The sequence below is a fragment of the Bactrocera latifrons genome, unplaced genomic scaffold (assembly GCF_001853355.1).
Source record: "Bactrocera latifrons isolate USDA-ARS-PBARC rearing strain unplaced genomic scaffold, ASM185335v1 scaffold_185, whole genome shotgun sequence".
Lineage (NCBI taxonomy): Eukaryota > Metazoa > Arthropoda > Insecta > Diptera > Tephritidae > Bactrocera > Bactrocera latifrons.
The window spans coordinates 45,048-66,493 of NW_017535352.1; the positions used below are offsets into that span (position 1 = coordinate 45,048).

At 37.0% G+C, this 21,446-nt stretch overlaps 8 protein-coding genes and 1 long non-coding RNA gene across 11 annotated transcripts; 5 read left to right on the forward strand and 4 right to left on the reverse strand.

The window, feature by feature from the left end:
- LOC108967361 (phosphatidylinositol 4,5-bisphosphate 5-phosphatase A) lies at nt 1-1,880 on the reverse strand (the record flags this gene model as incomplete). The annotated part of the gene is given in 3 exon segments (XM_018930715.1): nt 1-298; nt 396-1,751; nt 1,811-1,880. Coding segments are annotated over 2 exon segments (1,056 nt in total). The 5' UTR covers nt 1,413-1,751; nt 1,811-1,880.
- Nucleotides 1,881-2,185: 305 nt separating this feature from the next.
- Nucleotides 2,186-3,328, forward strand: LOC108967364 (protein crossbronx). Its single transcript, XM_018930717.1, has 4 exons — nt 2,186-2,373; nt 2,434-2,498; nt 2,563-2,666; nt 2,729-3,328. The coding sequence occupies exons 1-4, from the start codon at nt 2,297-2,299 to the stop codon at nt 3,191-3,193; spliced, it is 711 nt and encodes a 236-aa protein (XP_018786262.1). The 5' UTR covers nt 2,186-2,296; the 3' UTR covers nt 3,194-3,328.
- On the reverse strand, nt 3,257-4,241 carry LOC108967365 (UPF0598 protein CG30010). The gene is made up of 3 exons (XM_018930718.1): nt 3,954-4,241; nt 3,684-3,894; nt 3,257-3,626 (listed from the first exon to the last, which is right to left on the reverse strand). The coding sequence occupies exons 1-3, from the start codon at nt 4,119-4,121 to the stop codon at nt 3,325-3,327; spliced, it is 681 nt and encodes a 226-aa protein (XP_018786263.1). The 5' UTR covers nt 4,122-4,241; the 3' UTR covers nt 3,257-3,324.
- Nucleotides 4,242-4,871: 630 nt separating this feature from the next.
- On the forward strand, nt 4,872-6,045 carry LOC108967371 (phospholipase A2). Of its 2 annotated transcripts, XR_001993257.1 has the most exons (3): nt 4,872-5,283; nt 5,389-5,688; nt 5,744-6,045. XR_001993257.1 is itself a non-coding variant. In XM_018930738.1 (2 exons), exons 1-2 carry the CDS (start codon nt 4,982-4,984, stop codon nt 5,636-5,638), a joined length of 552 nt encoding a protein of 183 aa, XP_018786283.1. In that variant the 5' UTR covers nt 4,873-4,981; the 3' UTR covers nt 5,639-5,715. The 2 variants fall into 2 exon arrangements, 1 of the variants encoding a protein (XP_018786283.1); XM_018930738.1 differs by lacking the exon at nt 5,744-6,045 and having other exon boundaries at nt 4,873-5,283; nt 5,389-5,715.
- Nucleotides 6,046-6,129: 84 nt separating this feature from the next.
- Nucleotides 6,130-10,773, reverse strand: LOC108967370 (cleavage and polyadenylation specificity factor subunit 1). The gene is made up of 3 exons (XM_018930737.1): nt 10,734-10,773; nt 9,286-10,659; nt 6,130-9,229 (listed from the first exon to the last, which is right to left on the reverse strand). Exons 2-3 carry the CDS (start codon nt 10,627-10,629, stop codon nt 6,269-6,271), a joined length of 4,305 nt encoding a protein of 1,434 aa, XP_018786282.1. The 5' UTR covers nt 10,630-10,659; nt 10,734-10,773; the 3' UTR covers nt 6,130-6,268.
- Nucleotides 10,774-10,917: 144 nt separating this feature from the next.
- On the forward strand, nt 10,918-13,235 carry LOC108967362 (nucleolar protein 9). The gene is made up of 2 exons (XM_018930716.1): nt 10,918-11,208; nt 11,403-13,235. Exons 1-2 carry the CDS (start codon nt 10,998-11,000, stop codon nt 13,196-13,198), a joined length of 2,007 nt encoding a protein of 668 aa, XP_018786261.1. The 5' UTR covers nt 10,918-10,997; the 3' UTR covers nt 13,199-13,235.
- Nucleotides 13,195-13,687, reverse strand: LOC108967363. Its single transcript, XR_001993256.1, has 2 exons — nt 13,549-13,687; nt 13,195-13,486 (listed from the first exon to the last, which is right to left on the reverse strand). It is a non-coding gene; the product is annotated as an uncharacterized LOC108967363 (long non-coding RNA).
- Nucleotides 13,688-14,326: 639 nt separating this feature from the next.
- Nucleotides 14,327-15,109, forward strand: LOC108967374 (DNA-binding protein SMUBP-2). The gene is made up of 2 exons (XM_018930743.1): nt 14,327-14,408; nt 14,467-15,109. The coding sequence occupies exons 1-2, from the start codon at nt 14,396-14,398 to the stop codon at nt 15,036-15,038; spliced, it is 585 nt and encodes a 194-aa protein (XP_018786288.1). The 5' UTR covers nt 14,327-14,395; the 3' UTR covers nt 15,039-15,109.
- Nucleotides 15,110-15,192: 83 nt separating this feature from the next.
- LOC108967373 (condensin complex subunit 1) lies at nt 15,193-20,552 on the forward strand. 2 transcript variants are annotated; one of them, XM_018930742.1, is made up of 8 exons: nt 15,193-15,612; nt 15,676-15,971; nt 16,104-17,178; nt 17,281-17,425; nt 17,487-17,574; nt 17,642-17,937; nt 18,001-18,934; nt 19,015-20,552. In XM_018930742.1, exons 1-8 carry the CDS (start codon nt 15,498-15,500, stop codon nt 20,443-20,445), a joined length of 4,380 nt encoding a protein of 1,459 aa, XP_018786287.1. In that variant the 5' UTR covers nt 15,193-15,497; the 3' UTR covers nt 20,446-20,552. The 2 variants fall into 2 exon arrangements, with proteins under 2 accessions (XP_018786287.1, XP_018786285.1); XM_018930740.1 differs by having other exon boundaries at nt 15,676-15,951; nt 16,084-17,178.
- Nucleotides 20,553-21,446: the final 894 nt, after the last annotated feature.

Consider the following 21,446-nt stretch of genomic DNA (forward strand, 5'->3'; position numbering starts at 1 on the left):
ATATAATTAAAAAATAATAATTTCGAAATTCTCACATGGAGATTCATACATGCAATACGAAGCAATTTGCAAAGAAATGCCCACATTTTAATTTGTAACACAACCAATTCTGAGACAAAAAATAATATTAAAGAAAATTACGTTAGAGTATGTCCGCTATGCTGGGCATTTTGGCACTTATCACGCTGTCAATTAAATGATCCTTCTTATCAGACTTGTTGCTTATAATTTCTTATTTGTAAACGCTTTTGCTTAGCTTTTAATACATTGGGGCGAGCCGAACATTTTCGCTATCGAACTGCAGATAGACAAACAAGAAAAAAATAAATACAAACAAGTTTCGTTGCGAGATTTTAGTACAATGTCAACAAAGTTGTAACAAATAAGATAGTTACACTAGCTAAAGGGGTTTCGGTACTGCTGCCACCGTGGGTTAATTCGTACAACTCCTCATCCGTTTTGGTCTGCGCCTCTATTTTGTAAATAAATTCCGCTGATACGGGTTTGTGATCGGAGAGTGTATAATTAGGATGAGATTTATATGATAATTGTGTTATATTTAAAGTTATATCAGGATAACGATTTTCTTGTACACGGTGTAAGATACGATCACACCATGCTGGACGTCGCTTCAAATCGTATTCAGATGTTCCTTCAATGAACTTGAAAGTAGGTGCAAAAGTAGGTAGTTCTTCAGAAAGTAGAGCAAATGCATTGCCCGTACTGCGTGCCAATGATAATTGGTCGCGTTCTAATAGCTCCTCAAATTTGCCCTGTTCAACTAATGAGCGCACATCCCATGCTGAATCGCTGCCAGTTAAACGGAAATTTAGATCACCAAACCAAAACACGTAATCATGATCGAAAATACTACGATATTTTGGTGTTTTATAATGATGATTATTCACTATTTGATTGTAGTCTTCGATGCGTTCACTCAGTTTGTCGTCATGTGCCGCTAAATGTGCACCAACAAAAGTCACACCGGTACCATAGAGACTCATACGTATACTTACGGCGCCTTTATTACCCCATAACCCGCCTAAACCTGTACGGGTACTTTGCACCTCTATGTCTTTCATATGTGGTTCATGCTTGGGTTGCGCGAACATCATAATTAATATTCCTTGCATCTGCTCTGTTCCAATTTTAATATAATCGTGGGGGTTAAGATGTTCACTTATCTTAAACGTCCATGGGTCATCATTGAAAATGTTGAGAAATTGATTTTTAGCATGGGTGCTAACTTCTTGTAATGCCACAACGTAAATGTCAGGTAATTTATCTTCCGGGCAAGCTGTTGTACCGCTTAGCGACAAAGCATCCCTCATAGAAATATCATGTGGACGATGTGTCCCTACATTCCATGTAAGGATGTAGACACATAAGTTAGCAATTATGGAAGCACTCATTTCGACTTAATTATTATATACACACACTCGTCACTACAAATTACTGTTCATAAGTATTACTCATATAAAAATATTATTGCTAGTGAGATTTTTATACGGTCACGATCAGTTTACTTGACAGCTACTAATCCACGAATTAGCTCATAACAAATTTGGTGCTACAACTAATACTATCTAAATGCCGTATTCTGGTTGTCAAATATGTTGCTTTGTTTTATACTGGCCTTCGAATTCAACATAATCAACATGCAGGAATATATTTTAAATGTTTAACAACGTTATCTCCTTTACATTACGTTCATCACCTAATGTAGTATGATATTTTTCATTTTAGTTCTACTGGAGAGAAGTGTTTATATTAATTACTAATTAAATTATCGAATTCAAAACAAAATTACCTTTMCCGAACACCTTTAAACCTGTTTCAGTGACTCTTTGTTGTTTTCGTTTTTTTAGCAAACGTATGATACAGCTGTGTTTAGTGAGCTTATCACAACTTTTATTACGTTSAACAATGTTAGATATTTAAATCCCATTGCGCTTTTCAAAATCGAAAATTTCGGTATACAATAACAGATTAAATAATTTTTAATTTGCTAAACTTCAACATTCAACCATTTACCTTACAGATTTTATTATTATTGATGAGATACAAAACAGGCATGTGAACATATCGTTTGCTTAACGAAAATCAGAGAACGTCTATCATATCATATAGACGTTCTCTGCGAAAATATACGTTATTTACCATTTTTTGACATTTGTTAMAACGTAAAAAAAGTACATTTTATTTACTATCAGCTGATATGTATAATAATTTATCTAATACTATTTTGTTCGCATTTATTTTCTAACTAATTTGCTAACTAAAATTAATTTTTAAAATGACGTTAGATGCACATAAAGGAGAAGATAAATTGTTGACCACTATTCAACAGGAGTATAAAATACTTGCAGAATAGTAAGTAACAACATTTGGCGGACTAAATTTAATTATATTAACTGGTGTTTCTCTTTATAGTAAAATGATTGAATCGGAAAAAATAGGTGGAGTCTATGTAATACCGTCATATGGAAACTCACTTTGTAAGTCATATAATTAAATTGGAACTTTTTCACTATTTAAATGTAATTATTTTAATGATTTCAGTATGGTTTGGCGTCATATTTGTCAGACAAGGATTCTATATTGATGCAGTATTTCGATTTACAATACTATTGCCAGATAAATTTCCTGACGATAAGACATTGCCTGTAAGAAAATCGCAGATGTAAATATATGAATTATTCAATTTAAACTTTTAAATTGTTTTTAGACCGTTATCTTCCAAAATGAAATCATCCACCCACTCATATGCCCTTACACCGGATCTTTGGATATTTCATGCGCCTTTCCTTATTGGCGTACCGGAGAGGATCACATCTGGCAATTGCTTAAATATATACAGGCCATATTTATCGATCCCATTGAGTGCACACGTCTTGCCGCTAGTGGTGCCAAATATAACAATGCCGAAGCAGCGGAATTGCTATCACAAAATCGTGCAGAATTTATAGCACGAGCTAAGGACTGCGCAAGCTCTAGCAAAGATCGAATTTATGATGAACCACCTACGGAGGACCCACATTACATAGTCTTTGAAAAGTTTGACACAGACATTCATGGGCCAGTAAAGGAGCGCATTTGTTCAGGCAAAGATCTACCGGAAAGCCCAACTATGCCATCAAATGGTCTATCGTGGGTAAAGGAGGGTGAATTTAAACCTCTAAGTGTTGAGTAATAATTTAAGATGTTCTAAAAATGTTAAGATTAATTAAATTGTGTAATCGATTGTTAGCAATAATATAATATAATTTTTAGTAATTAAAAAAAAACAAATTTAAAATATATTTCCTTAACTTTATCACAGTTTCAATTGCACTCTTCTTCTTCTAATATTCCAAGGCGTTGAGTATTTTCTACCCAAGTATTTTCCAATTCCAACCGCTCACCCTGCCATGTGAAATGTGTTGGCGGTTCTTGTTCTCCGTTAATAAACTCAAAATTGCGACTTAGCTCTATAGCTAATTTCGAACGTATCAAACCAATGCCTCCAACTTTAGACCATGCAGGATGGTAAACGCGACCTGTTTTAGGGTTCATATAAATCTTTTGAGGTAAAAATTCAGTGGTAAGCTGGTCTGCGGCATGAGCGTATGATATGCGATCGTGACCTAATATACAATTTTACGTATTATTATTGTAGTGATATTGTGCAGTAAAATATTTACCCTTATTGTCTGATAACACATGTGTGAACACAATTGGTGTATCATCACAGCGTATGAAGTTTCGTTCACGACCACATAAAGATATATACGGGAAGTGTTCACGATATCTCTTGGTGTCATTCAGTTTTACTCGACTAAAGAAAAATTTCAAGAATTGCTTTTCCTTAAAGCAAGAGGTGAAGTTTTTCATTTTCGCGTCATCTAAAAAAAGCTGTTTACATTTGAAACTTTATCACTTTGCAAAAGTATTTCCAGTTCCAAAGATCTCACCATGCCTTCGTGATCAATATAGTAGAAATATTCACGTATTTTCGGTTCAGGTTCCTGGCCCTGCACATAACTTACGCCACTGAAATGATTGCACCTTAGTAGGCATGTTGAAGCAACAATATTTTTATATTTATTTGCAGCACGTCTCAACATATACCGAAAAATCATTTTAATTGCGTTTATACTTTATAACAAGTTGTTCGAGTTTAATAATAAAAACAAATAAAATTGTCAAAACAAAAATCAGCTGTTATGATACAACCTACAAAGTTACATTCAACTGCTAACACAAATTACAGGAAATTAAATTTCAAGCGGAAATCTGTAAAAGGAAGGCCATCTTAAGAAGAAACYACCCTAATAATCACACAYGTACTTACACATATTTATTAACGTRATTTTATGGAAAATATAATAAACTTCATAACTCTGATATTTATTTATGATTAAAAAAGTAAACACTTTTCTGAATGCTTTTTTGCATCTACCAATCTCTAAAAGATTTAACCAAAATCAGGTTGGATGGATCATAGTACAATATAACATAGAAGGAACTAAATTATGGGTTGAAATAACAACCATTCCAAAACGAAAATTAAAGATTTTTTCACATGGAAGAAGCTCGGTCAATTATCTAGCAGCATTGTACTCGCACCAAATTGATATTAAATGTATGTATGTATGTATATACCAAAAATATGTAAATACGTGTATTCGTATATACAACTTTTTTACAAATTCAAATATAGGCATTCATACATGTAGAATCTTCATCCATTGTACGTACATTTGTAATGTTTTTATTATTTAATCCAGTGTATATTTAGACTTAAATATGTAGAGCTGCCTGAATATACCTATCTTAYAAATACATTAAGTTGAAATCTTTTCACAAGGTTCAAAAGTCTTATCAGTGTTATTTACCTCTGAGGTCATTAAGTTTTCGTAATAATCTGAGACTTACAGCTGACTTRGATTATGAAATTTATGCACTTAAAATTTAGTTTATTAAAAGCTCATAAAGAAGCATGATTAAATTGTCAAATTGTATCACCACCCTTCTTCTGGCTGCAGCCGTTGTTGCGTTTCAAGAGGAGTCAATATTCGAAGATGAAGATATATACAATCAAGCATTACCATCAGTTCCTTTTACCGGTATAACCGTACCAGGTACAAAATGGTGCGGACCTGGAAATACTGCAGCCAATTATAATGATTTAGGAACTCAACGTGAGCCTGACACATGCTGTAGRGAGCATGATCATTGTGAAGAAATACTGGAGTCAAGACAAACTTTACATGGACTTAATAACACCGATTTATTTCCTATGTGAGTAATATTAAATAAGATCCATAAATTGAAATCGTAGTTATTATTGAATATTAATAATATTTTGAATTAGCAAACACTAAAACTTAATATAAATATTTTCAGCATGAAATGTACTTGTGAACAAACTTTCTTGAACTGCCTACAATCYATTAATGATATGGTCGCAAATACATTGGGACGTGTCTACTTTGGTACGCGCAAAAAATGTTTTGCTAACGGATATCCAATAGTAAGTTGCAAAGAGTATCAAAAAGGAACTTTTAGGCAGCGTTGCATACGTTACCATGTGGATAAAACGCGGGCAAAAATTTGGCAGTTCTATGATATACCATTTTATAGCTATAAACGATAGCCTTGTTTTGAACATACGAATTTCATTAATGAATACATAAAGAAATAAAGGTAAAAGATTAAATGATAAAGATAAAACCTTAATTATTACTCACATTTAATTTAGRATGTTTACTCAGTTTTAAAATTCGCTATAATTTATACGTACGCAACGACACAAAAYACTCAACTTTGGCATATATTATTATCGGGGGCATCGCTACCATATCAGCATATATTCAGATCGGACCATTGTAGCTTAAAGAGCAATTCAAACTGATCGATCATTGTCATAAAAAAGACATTTGAAAGCCGACATTCGAAGTCGAAGTTAACTTTTAGTCTTGTTTGTTATATATGTATGTATGTATATATACCAATAGATATATTGAAATTGTACCTTCTACACCTACCTCAATTTAAATAACGGCTGTGCTGCCAAAAAATTATTCTATTCCACTATTATAACAAACTTACTCATAACGCCGAATACCACAATGAAAAATACATTAATTATTTACTTTCTAATGTAATTTATTCATCCCACTTGTTTTCCMAAACAAGGACACGGTGCTCTATCGTACACAAAACTTGTCTTCCCAAATTCTTACATACTATTATTAAAAATAAAATGTAATGTTAGGGTCTTGGCTTAGAACACCGATGCAATGCGTTCAATATCCAACAGATCTGCAAGAATTTCCTCTGTTCTCGTACCAATTTTTTTCGCCACTTCATTTTTCTCCGCTGTAGACATCATTGTGTATGTCCAAATAAGATCACCGTCGATTATACAACGACAAGGATTTAAAGATAATTTTTTCGAGCTTTTCACCGTTCGAAACTCTTTAGGATTCAAACCACCCAGATGCTCTTGATAAGAGAGCAGTACGTTTTGCAACATCAAAAAGCGTCGGTATACTTTCTCAGGCAGTGGCAAGCAATATCCAAGCGCACCATCCAATGTGCCGAAGAACACCAAGTGTTTATTTTCGTAGAGGAATGGTTGCCGTTGGTGTTGACCACGTTGATGACATTGCACACGAAACATTGTATTCACCGCCTGGCCGAGGTGATAATCAGATTTGCGTAGTAACTTCTGACCTCCAATAGATTCACGAGATTCTGGTTGGTACATGTAAACTATAAGGTTTTTATCCGCATCTGTCACTAGGAAACCTAAATTATTGTTGTCCACCATGAACTCAATATTATAGACTTGTAAATGATTAAAATCACGTGATGCAAGTGAAAGCGTGCGAAACTCCTCTTGGAAACGTAGTAAACTGACTGATTTGTAGACATCAGCGATTAAAATTAACGATTTAACAGATATTATTTGATGCACATATATGTTTGTGTCAATAAATGCGACTCCAATAAGATCATCGTCTTTCAACTGCCACAAATAGATCTTTTGACCGAGTGCTGTTACTAGAAAACCGAGTACATCCGAAATGGCTGATACAGGACCTTTTTGTTCTTTTTTGAAAACTTCTTTCAATTTGAATTTTGTTAACGGTTTGCCTGGTTCAGGTACAACTTCAATGATGTCGTAAATGTGTATGTTTCCGCGTGAAGTGATATCTTCGCTATAATTAAAATTTGTGCCAATACAAAGGTACTCTTTAAGACCGGACCGTGTGCCCTCATAAGCGAGCTTTACAATCTTAAATGCTGTCACGTGTTCCCATTCCTCGAATTGTATGGAAGCGTCTGGCACAATTTCCCATGTTTCCGGACTCATAAGCACCATTGCAAATTTAGAAGCACTAGGATAGATAAAGCGTTCGCCTTTGTTTTCTTCTGTCAATTCTTTGTCTTCACCATTGAAACGATAATACTTGTTAGTAGGCTCCTCGGTCTGGGTGATCAAGCAATAAACACGATTTTCACGATGATAGACAATCTGTCGCGGCGTACAACGCAACGGTACTTTACGCACTGGCCAAATAGAATCGTACGTCAAGTAAGTAGGCAGTACAGAAATCTTTAGCTCGGCTGTATGGTCAAAATATAAAAAGCCAAAGGGACAATTTACATTGTTGAACGGCGCAAAACTCCGCACGACACCATTTCCATAAAACTTATGTACACGTAGTTCACCCTTGGAGGTGAGGAAAAGAAAATGTGGATTTACGCCACAAACCATCACACCATTGTGCCCACTAATGTTGGCAAAATAACGCAATTTGCTGACATAACGCTCTTGCAAATTGTACGATTCCAGTTCGCTTTCCAAATCATCTACTTCCATACTAGTTGGTTGCACGTCCAACAAATTGAGTGTTTCTAGTTTTCTGAAACGTATTTTCAAATGACCTTTGGGATAGCGAAACACTTGATAGATTAGCAGCTCCAGACGCGTACGTATTAGAAGTAGCGGACGCATGCCYTGATTTCCCAAGCCAACCATGCTGATTTCCAGTGCCAAAGGCGAATTTGCATGCTGTGGCATACAATTTAAAAGTATGCCAGATTTGCTGTTCTCCTGATTGGTTAGTGGCACTGGCACGAACTCCATTGAGTCGCTAAGCACTATACCGCCATTTCCCACATCATTAACCAGATACATTAACTTCATATCGGGCATAGAATATATTTCCAAAGTGCCCGATTCACGAGCCGTGATCAGCCAGTAAGAGGGTTTTATTTGAGGTAGCAAACGGCGCCACCAATCAGTATTTTTTTGTTTGGATTGTTTTGCAAGATCGGCCAGACTGTTCATCTTGAAGGCGTTGCCAGATTCACCATATAGCAGATCTTCCTCATCTTCGATTTTCATATGCGGCTCCACTTTCATGTATCCCAAGCCAGCATACAATGAATTTCCATTACTGCCTGTGAGATTGAGTACATCATCTGACTTAGCTGTGAATAAGCCAGATATATCCTTGTATGCAGCTATTGCAATCACTGCAGGCACACTACTGATTGTATTCTTATTGATTGCAAGACGTGGAGTACCTTTAGTCTCACGTAAAGCCAATGTTATCACTTGTCCGTTTAGCACACGTAAACAAACATAAGGATCTGCCGTCGAGACTTGCACTACCGGCGAGCCCACATCGATAGGTACATTTTGTATGAGGCGCGTTCCTTGCAGCAGTCGGACATTACGTGTTGTTGCTTGTATAATGAAACGATTTTGTCCTAGGTTACCCACGAATATAGTTGGTTGTTGACAGCTAAACCCGGTATTTTCGATTTCGTTGATCTCATCGCCAGTCTGTAATACTAGAGACGATGAGCGTTGCGATAATATCATAAAGTCATGATGATCGTGACGTGTAGACTTTTTACTAGCATCGTCATACACAGTCCATACATCTAGGCAACCTTCCAGCTCAAAACTAGTAATAATTTGGGGTGTAATGCAATTTACGAAGACACATAAAGCACCGTTCTTGTTGTGACCACTGGAAGCAACGACTTCAATTTTTAGCTCAGCTAAGTTTTCTACGTGTGGACGTAATGTAACACCGTCTTCCTCAAATTCAACACGTTCGCCAGCACACATGAAGTTTATTGGTCCGACATTTAGCAAACTATCACAAACTTCGAAAATGTATTTCCGCAACTGAACCGATGTTTTAGCACCGGTTCCATATACCTAAAAAGCGGTTACCAATTAATTTTTAAAGGTTATAATTAAATCAATACTTTTACCTCCAACTCTTCGTCTTCGATACGCCTCGCTTTAGGTACAGATTCGTCGTTAACTGCAGCGTTAGCATCGTTTGTTTCCACCTCGTCCAACGTTATAACAGTACTCTGATCCTCTTCAGTAAAATGCAGCAATAACGAATTTCCCAATCTTGAACCCAAAAACAAATATTCTGATTGACAAACACACATACAACTGGTGAGAACACTAGCAGCTGCCTTATGAAAATGGAAATTTCGAACCGTGCGCATGGAGTCAACGCATAAGGTCAGCACATACAGTTCACCACCTTTAAGCGAGATCACTAGTTTATCAATATCAATAAATGTAAGATTGGCTGCATCAAGKGAGATCCGTACCCCGTCTTGTGGCTTGAGAGGGAAGCTTGTGCTATGATCTGCTGAGCTATTTAAACTCACACCATACGGCGGCACACTCTGATTAAGATAAATTATGGAATTCACGGTTGTGACGAGGCAGCCACCTATTGGCTTCTGTATTGGGAAAACTTGAAGACAATCAAATGGCAAGCCGGTAACTGTCCAGATTACTGGGTGTACTCGTTGTTGAATATTTAATGAAATGGCTACTAGTACGCACGTATCGGAACGTACACAGACACGTCCAGCAAATGTTCTTACTGGTTCGTAGAGAATCAGCAGTGTTGGTTCATAATAGCCGTATAGAAATTGTAAATCTAATACATTGTCAATTTTTTCGTCAAGTTCGCGAAGTGCTATTAAGTAGGAAGCTAATATTGGTGTACGAGCTACTAGTGCTGTAGGTGTTTTCTTTATGGGTTTCACATCCGCAAGCTCGATCTCATCTAAACTATTATCCTTTCGAAAGGGTAACACCACCAACTGTTTACCATAAACCAGCATTACAGCGCAACGAGAGTCTGGATCAACTCGTACCATTGGTATGAAGTAGCGTCCTGTCCATCCACCACGGACGTCGTCCTCTTCGAAAAAATGCAGTGAAAGTGTTTTTAGTGCAAACGTATCGGGGTCATGCTGTACTACCGATAACTTGGCATCTTTAAAACTTATAAGTAGTGCATCGCGTAGTGATCCTGCCAACGACACGCTCTGCAATGACATCACGTTACCATAAAGCGTATAGGTCGCCAAACATTCCAGCCGCATTTTCGGAGGTGTACGTAAGTCATTGATATTTAGCAATTTTTGGCGTTGAGCTGCATCTAGATGAGGGAATATACGATAWATCTTGAGTATATTTGCACCTGCTACGACGAGGTTCTCCTCAAAATTGTTGAAGAAATGACAGCAAATTGCAAATTCCACTCCAGTAGCGGGATGTGACTGTTTACACAGTGAAAACATGATGAACAACTGGCGTTATTGTCGGGAAATCTATAAAATAATCAAGTAAATTTGTAGAGAAATTACTAAAAATGTAAAATTATAATAAACAAGCAGCTGCGTACCGACTTATTTTTCACGCGCAAACAAAACATTTGCCGGCGCAGTCAGCAGAGAAAGACAATTATTTTACGTTCTCTTGTGCTGCATTTCTATCATAAACTTGGTAACACTTTGATGAAAAAAAATTGTTTGTCAGCATTGCTGTTTGCACGTTTTTTCAGTTTATTTTGCTATGGCTATTGACAGTTTATTGTGTTAGAACACGTTCTATGCGGTAGCAATTGAAAATAGTTAAGCTAAAATTAAAAGTTCCATTTATTACAAGTATGGAGTCCGAAGTTAATGGTTTTGCAGTCGAACAAAATAAAAAGCGTCAGAGGAAAAAGAAGAAAAATAGTAGATTTCTTCGAAATGCAAAGGGTTTTGCCAAACAAGGAATTTATGGTCGCGGTACCCACATTGATGATGATCAGTACAATTACTTCATTAATATTTTGGATGCAATGAAAAATGGATTTGACGATGTCGAAGAAAAAGGTATATTGTTGTTGTTGTAGCGACAGAGTTCTGCCGAATTGACAGTCCTTGACCGAATAAATATTCGGGTCCGTTCCGGTTACGTAGACCCGACTGTCGTGGGAACTCTGTCGCTACAACAACAACAACAACAACAAAAAGGTATATTTGTTTGTTTTTGGAACATGTTACATTTTACCACTTTTTATTTATAGTTAATATGGCTAACAACGTATTTGCACAAACGAATGAACAAGAGATTCATTTGGCATCCAATCAAATTGTGTGTAAAGTTCTCGAGTCGTTGATTGGTTTTGTGGACGCAGAAAACTTGGAACGTTTCTTTAATGTATTTGCTGGTAATTTTCGGCCAATCTGTTCCGACCGCTTCGCATCACACGTTTTGCAAAAAATGGTTGAAATAGCCTTTTTGAGAGCTTTAGGAAAATCGAGCCTAAAAAATGTAGGTGAAACCGAAGATAATACAGACGCAGCGGATCAACCCTCTCCACCGAAACGGCTCAAAACTGAAGTAACCGCTTTTAGTGAAGAATCGTATAACGCTGAATCTGACTTTAGCGCTGACCACCGTAGGCAGTGCAGCAAGTTTGTCGATCGTGTGAGCAAATTCTTACTTAACAATTTGGAAGATTTCGTTTGGGACCCCTGTGCTAATCATATTATGAGAACTAGTATCCTCAGCTTGGCTGGTGTACATGTGGCAAAGGTGGCGTTCGAGAAGGGTGGTGCTGACATGGCAAAAAATCGAAAACTGTACAATGTACCAGATGAGTGGTTGGCTGTGCTAAAGGAATTTCCACAACGATTAGAAATGTGGCCTCAATTCTCAGATTTTCCATACCAAGAACTATCCTCAGCTTTACTAGGGGTCATTTGTATTGCACTACGCGCAACAGACAAACAGCTTTTGAAACATTTTGGAAAAAAAATATTAATGGAAGCATTCCTTAAAGTTGAGCAAAGTGAGGAAGAAGAGGATAAGAAAATAGAAATATTGGACGACGACGAAGAGTCATCTGAGAAAATTGAGAAATTTGGGAGTAAAAATGCTGACAGCGTGGAAGAAGAAAAACATACTGTCAAGTTACCAAAGGTTTTTGAATACCAATCATCTGTTATTTTATTGGAAACTTTGATCACTATAGCTGGTCCAAAATTATTGACTCAACTTTATGCAATGCTCTTTACCGGACGCTTATCCTTATTAGCTAAGGAACAATTAACTAATTTCGCCGTGCAAAAGCTTTTGCAAAATATTAAAGAAAAGGAAGATTTTGAAAACGTGTTCAACGAACTAGTTAATGACATTGAAGATCTACTAAAAATTGGGCATACTGGTGTAGTAGAGGCGCTTGTTGGCGCCTGTCTACGCATCGGTTCGAAGCAAGCTCAAAGTATTGTATCATTACAAACAGCGCTTCACACACCTGCGAGCGATAAGCAAAAAGTTAAAAGTTTCTTTCATTGTTTAATCAAATTGAAGCCGTATGAAGTAACACATGCAGATAACAGCGCTTTCGTACATCTTCATGGCTCACTTATTGTTCAACACATTTTGCGATTCAATAAGCCTATTTTTTTGGTCAACTGCATATTAGACACACCTGCCGAACAACTAGTGACCATATTTAATACACCAAATGGTTCACATATCGTTGATGCGTTCCTACAAAGTAAATATATAGGAGAGAAATCTCGAGAGAAGTTCATTAGATACATGGAGGGTTTCTATGTGGACTTAGCCACCTCTAAGTTCGGTTCACGAGTTGTGGACAGTTGCTTTGTGGCTGCACAAGAAACCCAGAAAGCGCGTATAGTAAAAGAATTAGCAGATAAAACAAACATGCTAAAGAGTACAGCATTCGGTAGATTACTTTACAACAAATTCCGTGTTGAAACCTACAGACTGTCGGCGACGCAATGGAAAGCTAGCTTTCATGCGAATAAGGAGCAACGAGTTGATAAACTATTTAAGGACATTGTTAATTAACTTTTCATAATAAAAAAAATAATTTATTCGCACAGAATTCACAGCTTTGTCTTCTACAATTCTTCAAAGTGTTATTACATAAATAAATAAGTGTAATGGAAATTATTTTTAAATGGTTCACAACCGTTTGGTGATGAACGTTAAGTTCCTTAGCGATGTCATGGTTGCTTATGAGGCCGTCCTGGTTCATCGACTTTTGCAACGATAGGTGGACCAGAGCGAGGTGGATCTTCTACATCAAAATTTCCAGAATGGAAGCGAGCTTTACAAATGTCATTGGTGGCTTGCCTGGCATTTTTCCATTCTTTATACAAATATTTTAAAATAGTGCGAATATCTTCATTACTTACACTCATTTTTGAACTGCTGTAACTATTTTTCAACTTCCCCGCATTTTATTTATTTATTTATTTTTTTTTTGTTTAAATGAAGCTTAACACATAGATTTTCGATCTGAAATCTTAACAAAAAAATATATAAACGGACGGATTTGTTTAGTTAAAAAAAACATGAAATTTAAATGTATTTGACGTAATGTTTTGTCATGTCTCACTTAAGGGAAAATTAATAAAAACTTTTACTAATTGAGAGCTAACAATCTTAATGCCCTTATTATATATACATATACTGAATGTTTAAAAGTCAGTTATTTTAATATAGCATAAAAGTATTTACATATAAAAATATTAACACTATATAGTAATTTTCAATTGTACTAAATGTTGGGGGTTTTAATTTAAATACCCAAAAATTATTACTTTGTCCGATCTGGCTATAACGGAAAATGTTATAAAAACGCTAATTGTGGAGCGTGCTAGTAATAATTGGACATCCCTTTTATCCCTGTCACAAGTCTCTAAATTTTAAATTTTAAATTAGAGACAATTTTTGAGACGATTTTGAAATTTTGTTAGTGACAAAAAATTTCTCAATTGAAGACGAACATGTCTAATGAGCTTTTAAACGACATCTATTGACAACTTTCTCGACTACGCAATACTATAAATAGACTTTTCCCAAAAACAAAAAGTTTAATGTAAAACRTTTTCTACTGTGAATGTTTTAAAAAAAATCTAAAAAAGTATTCGATTTTCCGCTTTTAGTGTCACCCTGTAGAATAATAGCCGACTTTCATTCTCAAAATCAGCTGTTGGTTAATATTTTCATTTCGAGTGTAAACAAAAATTTTGGAAACAAATGGAAAATAAGGGTGAAAATAAATGATTTAAATAAACTTACAAAGAGTTATTATTAATATTTATTTTTAGGTAATAAAAATAAGACAGTTTCTTCCGATTCGACATCAAAAAATTCAAATTCTACCGAAGCAGCTCTAGATGAACCTCTTTTTCCCATAGCGCCAGGAAAAACTCGTCCAAACTATGGCACCAATAATACCTTAGAGCTTTTGGAACGCATCCCCACAGAAGTCGTAAATTTAAAGTTAGATGATGTATTGACTGCAGTAAAAGATGTAGATAACTTATGTGATTATCCGCGATGCAAAACAAAAACAAAACTTATGGGCCAAGATTGTGAGCTATGCCGTAAACGATTTTGCTTCAAACACGGATTGCCGGAGGTCCATGGATGTGGGGAGGCAGTAAAACGAGAGGAAAGAGTCAAATTCCTACACCCTAAACCAGCAAAGACCGTCCGCGAAGAAGCTGATCTTGCGCAGGCTAAGAAAAAGTTACAAGCCAAATTAAAAGATATGCAAGTAGGACGTATGCAAAAAGTAAATGGTGGCCCCCCGATGGTCGTGAAAGGTGGCAAAGGTGGGGCTGATGGAAGTGGTGCAGGCGATGGAAAGGGAGCAAAGCGGAAGAAAGGAAAATAAGTAATATATATAAATGTAATGTAAAACGCGAACAAGTTGACAAAATCAATAAAAAAAAAAGGTAAATTCTCGTCAATTTGTATATGAATAGAGACTAAAATAACGTTAATCCGTTTAAAACGTAAAATTTCGTCAAAAAATATAATAAAATTTGAAGTGCATTAAATTCAAACAAATTGACGATCATGTGAGTTTTGTTTAGTACAGTACTCTTAACAACTCTGTGTTTTTAGCGTCAGTTGATTTTGTTTGACGTTAATTCAATTTTGACGGCAGCAAGCGTCGCACAGAAGAAATCCACTTTTTATTGTTGTGAATGCTTAGTTATAACATTACATATCTAACTGTTTTGTATTCAACAATTAGTGATTATTTAATAAGTTAAACGATACAAAATATTGTGTGAAAATCAACCAGAAAGTGAGGGAAATTAAAAATCATACTTGAAAGTAGCGCGCCATGGATTTCCAGTTCGTGTTGCCTACCGCCAATGCAGAGCTGCTAAACTCAAGCGGAGATAGCTACTATGTGAAACAAGTTTATGCGCCAAATGAAATTGGGGAACGTTTACGATGTTAGTGAAACTTATTTATTTTTATATTTTAACACGTATTAATAAATGATTTTCTTTTGAAAGTGTGCAAACAAATGGTGCAACAAGGCGATCCGTTCTATCTCTTTGATCATTTTGATACATATTTTACCATAATTGACGGACGCGGTTGTGATGCGGCAACAGTTACCAATCTAATGCGATCCTTTGATTTACTGTACATTACTGTAGACAAGCTTGGTCAGAGGCTAGCGCCAATATTATCCTGCAGTGACACAGCACACAGTTTAGAAGACCGTCAAAAATATCTTAATTTGACAAAAATGTCACTATTTTTACAAGTCAATGTAGTGAGACGCATTGATAGTGTTTGTGCTCAGGTTCAACAACAACAACAGCAGAGTCAACAGAAAAAACGATCGAAACAAACTGAAACCCTTGAGCAATACCCTGACTGTCTCTTATACACATCTAGATGTGTATAAGAGACAGTTGATAGTGTTTGTGCTCAGGTTCAACAACAACAACAGCAGAGTCAACAGAAAAAACGATCGAAACAAACTGAAACCCTTGAGCAATACCCTGATTGGGATTCTAAGCGCGGTCGTTTTCTTGTACAACTTTTTAATATTTTACAGTTTCCGCTGGAAAAACTTTGGGATCCACCTGTAGCTGAAGAAAATTTTGTAAATTTAATTTGTGACATTTGCTATCGTACACTCGAGTTAATACAACCCCGTTCAGATAATCGGCATATTACAGATACGGTTTTTCAAATTTTCGGTACCGCCATAAAACGCTACAATCATGCGCTCACTTTTCCCGTGCGTGTTTTACAAATATTACGAACGACCGAACATGCTGCTCTATCAATTGCAAGCGGTATAAATGTATTACAGGAAGAGTATGGTATATCTAGTGTTTTCTCAGTGCTAATTAAGGATATTGTAGAGACTCTAACCGTCGATTCAGCTGATACGGTGGTATCAAGAAACTTTTCTAATTTTTTAATGGAATTAGCAACCATAGCGCCAAAACTAATGATACCCCATCTTTCTACATTATGTGATGAGTTGTTGAATTGCGAATCCCATACACTTCGAAATTGCATTTTACAAATTATGGGCGATGCAATCGTTGGTGAGCTAACCTCAGAAGAACTGTCAGAAGAATTGAAAGAGGCGCGAAATGAATTTCTTGAAAATTTATTAGCGCACATTAATGATGTATCAGCGCATGTGCGCGCGAAAGTTTTACAAATTTGGAATAATATGAAGGAAGAAAACGCGGTACCGTTGTCTTTCCAGTTAAAAGTGTTGTGTGAAGCTGTTGATCGTTTAGAAGATAAAACTTCCTCTGTACGCAAACATGCTGTACAGCTTATTAAATCATTTTTGGAACGAAATCCTTTTGCAGCTAAACTAACGTTAGAAGAACTAATAAAGAAACATGCGGAAGAATGTGAAAAAATGGAGAAATTAAGTGAAGTGTTGGCGGAGGAGCGTAAAAAAGCCGAGGAATTGGATGAGCAATGGAATGTGTTAATACCGGAAATATTACCCATTGTAGAGACACACTTGAAAGAATGTTAGTAAAGTTATTTGTATATATATGCACATATATATACATTTAATTCTATATAGATACATATTAATATTTATTTATACTTTTTGTTTTGCCTTGTATTAGGTACCGAAGATTTGCCAGAGAATACGCAAGAGAACTATGAAGATATGATACAACGCATTTCCACACTGTTGTTGGAGAAAAAATATCGCGAGGCAGTTAATTTGTTGCGAAAAGCCGACCATGTTGCCGGCAACGCTGAATTGCGGTATATATTTTCAAGCCATACAGTTTGRAGACTTGACTTAGAATTATAATATTTATTGCAGGCATACGCTAAAACTAGAAGAACAATGCGCCTACTATATGGCATTGTTAAAATCCTACATCTTTCTGGCAAACGGGTGCAAAGACAGCGTAAGTTTACTATTCATTTCAATAAAATCGTTTTCAAGAAGTAAACATACTTCCCTACAAATCATAGAACGAGGAATTGGGCACACAAATCAAGACTGTACAGTTTTTACAAGACTCGATCGATTTTTCTAAAGTCATAACAAAAGCTGTGCCAAAAATTCAAGAATTATTGCTGTCCAAAACTAACACTGATGTATTTGAAGCTGTTGATCTCTTTACGACCGGTTATTTATTTGGTATTAAAGGCACTGAAGGTGGTATGCGGCAGATGTTGTATCTGGTATGGTCATCGGATAAGGAAAAACGTGATGCAGTTTCTAATGCCTACAAAAAAGTACTATTCACTACCGATCAAACGGGCAGGTTGGTAGAATATTTTATTCACATATATGTGTATTTTCATACAAATTTATTTTGCTAATTTAGGGCACATGGCATTAAGGTCGTGCAGAATCTTATGAGGTTTCTTGAGGAACTCGAATATGGTCATTACGCAGCCATGGAGTGTTTGATGCGCGAATGGGTATCCACGGACGATATTGATGCTGCTATTATACAAGTGCTTTTTGAACGTTTTACGCAGAAATTAGAGGGCACTTCCGACAATGAATCTCGCYTAGCATTACAACTGCTGATAATGGCATCACATGCCAAGTCGTCCATTGCATCGGCAAATATTAATGTAATTGAAACGATTGGTTTGGGCGAACGTGCCAAATCCGATCCACGTATTTATACTGGTTGTATGGAGTTTATGCTGAACTCTATTGATTCAAGCGCACACTCGAAATTCTACAAACGTTATGAGCCAGATGCAGCTCTTGTGCAAAAAGTGATCGAATTCTTTCAACGGTATTTCTTTCATCCTGGCGTGCCAGATTTTGATAAGCTAGCAATGCGTACGTTGGAATTTTTCTATCACCTCTGTCAGACGCCGGATGTTATTTGTCAGAAAATTGTTGTTGTTTTATTGAAAAAATTCCGTGATTATGCTATATGTATCACCGATATTACACCATCGCAGCAAGCGCACGCGCTCGAAACACCCTTTTCGCAGCCCATACCGGAAACACAACCAACTCAGTCTCAGAGTGCTGCAGTGCCACAGCAAAAACGTATGCCTGTATTTTTACTAACACGTTTCCTCTTCACCATTGGCTATATGACAATGAAAGAGATGATTTTTCTCGATATCGATGTGTATAATAATATGAAATTCAGACAAGAGTTGACTGAATGCGAAGAGAAGAAAAAGAAGAACGCATTCAATACGAATAGACGAAAGACGGGGAATTTGAATATGTCAGCAACGGAATCGTTGAAACGATTGTCGGGTACAGCTGCCGAACCACAACAGGAGGTGAGTGAAACCAATGAGACAAATGTTTGTGTTTTTTTTTATTTTGCTTAATAATAGTTTTGTTAATTTTAACCTTTCAGCCAGACGAGGATCTTGTTGGTGCCACTGCTGAAGACAATATAGCTGAGCTTATTAACCATATCTGCGAGAATGTGCTACTACAAGACGAAAATTCACTGCTCACTAAAATATTTCCTTACGTCATGGAAATATGCAAATATCCAGTTAAGTATCGGGATCAATCACTGCAACAAGCGGCCACGCTTACGTTAATACGCTTCATGTGCGTGTCCTCAACGTTCTGCGAAGCGAATATGCCTTTCCTTATGAACATCTTGAATCACACGAAAAATATTAAGATCAAATGTAATATTGTAATTGGTTTATCCGATTTGACTTTCCGTTTTCCMAATATAATCGAACCCTGGACGGGTCACTTTTACTCGACGCTGCACGAAAGTAATACTGAACTACGACTGACGGCGGTGAAAATGCTTTCGCATCTCATTTTGCACGAAATGATACGCGTGAAAGGACAGATTGCCGATTTGGCGATGTGTATTGTGGACGCTGACGCGGAAATCAAGAAYATCACGCAGCAGTTCTTTAAAGAGATCGCCAACAAATCGAACATCTTGTACAATGTCTTGCCGGACATCATATCGAAATTGAGCGATACTAGTTTGAATGTCGAAGAGGAAAAATATCGCACGATTATGCGTTACATTTTGGGCCTGATACAAAAGGATCGACAGGTCGAAACTTTGGTGGAGAAATTGTGCTTGCGSTTCCCAGTGACACGTGAAGAACGCCAATGGCGCGACATTGCCTACTGCCTGAGTCTGCTTTCCTACAATGAACGCGCCGTCAAAAAACTGATAGACAACGTACAACATTTCAAGGATAAAGTACAAATCGACGAAGTATATCAGTCGTTCAAGTTGATCATAAGTAATACATCAAAACTGGCTAAACCCGAACTTAAAGCCGCCGTTACGGAGTTGGAAACACGTATCAATGAATGCTTGGAAGTAAATGACGGAAAGGAGCGCGAAGATAAGGAAGCTGGTGGTGGTGGTGGCGATTCGAGCGCTGGCCGTGGCGAGGCACGTGCCAAAACCCAAAAAGATAAAAAGGCAGGTGGTAGCAAACAACGTGCGGGCACTAGCCGACGCGGTAAGCGTGACAAATCTTCCAGCAGCGAAACAAMAAGTAGTAGTGGAGATGAAGCGCCTACAAAACAAAAACAACAGAAAAATGCGCGTGCGCGTGCAACAGTTGCGGATTCCTCATCGTCGGAAGAGGAAGAGAGTGCGCAAACAGCGCGGGGTGGACTTAGGACAGCAAACTCAGCATCAGCGGCGCGTGACAGAAGTAGAAAAGCGGCGAAAGTAACAACAAACAAACCGCGCACTGGTGCACGCAGCAAAGTTATCGAAGAATCAGCCAGCTCGGATGATGAAGAAGAGCAGCATCCCCAACGCAAACGTGGGCGTGCCAATCGCAAATGAATGGAAGCCATAAACATAGTTTAGAAACTCTAGAAAAATAACGCATCAAACGTAGTTTAGTTAATAAWAATTAAAGCAAATAAATTGCTAATATAAATTTAAAATTAGATTTACACCTATTATGTATTTATAATAGCGCGAGTATAGCTGCCGTTCGACAACAATATACCAAAATTTAGATTAGAGTGGATATTGACTACCCACAGAAGGCCGTCACCGTTTTATATATTTATCGCTTATATTATTAACCTTTGTTATATTAGCTTGTCAAAAAAGTCTTGCGGTATTTTCGCTAGTTGGCGCTGAGAGCGCGTAGTTCTAGTTTTATTCGTCGCATCGGGTTATTTCCCGCGCTAACACGTGTTTAATTGATTGTCGGTCGTGAGTTATAGCGTTGCAAACATGGAGCAAAATAAAGAAAAAATACGGCATATTTTACAGTACTACTACGATAAAGGCAAAAATGCATCTCAAACCGCCAATAAAATTTGTGCAGTTTATGGACCCGATACAGTTTCCATTTCCACCGCACAACGATGGTTTCAACGTTTTCGTTCTGATGTAGAGGTGGTCGAAGATGCGCCACGCTCCGGAAGGCCGGAATTGCGATAAAATCGCTGAATTGGTCGAAAGAGACCGACATAGTAGCAGCGTAGCATCGGTCAAGGGCTGGGCATGAGTCATCAAAAACCTAATGTGACAACCTAATATGTATGTCGAAATCGGGGAAACTGATCTTGTGCAGTTGCTTACACTATTTTGCGAATTTTGGCGTTTAAATACATTGAATATTACAAAAGAAAATATGTATACTCTATTTTATATTATTGCAACAAGTTTCTGTAATTGTTGTTGTTTTAACTGTTATCTAGTTTCCGTTAGGATGGTAAGGATTATCGAAGTTGTCGTCGACGTCATTTAACGGGAGGCCCAAAAACGTGCTGTTTCGACGTGGTCGGACCCGAGGGTGTCAGATGAGTGGAGTTGGCAGGACATGCAAA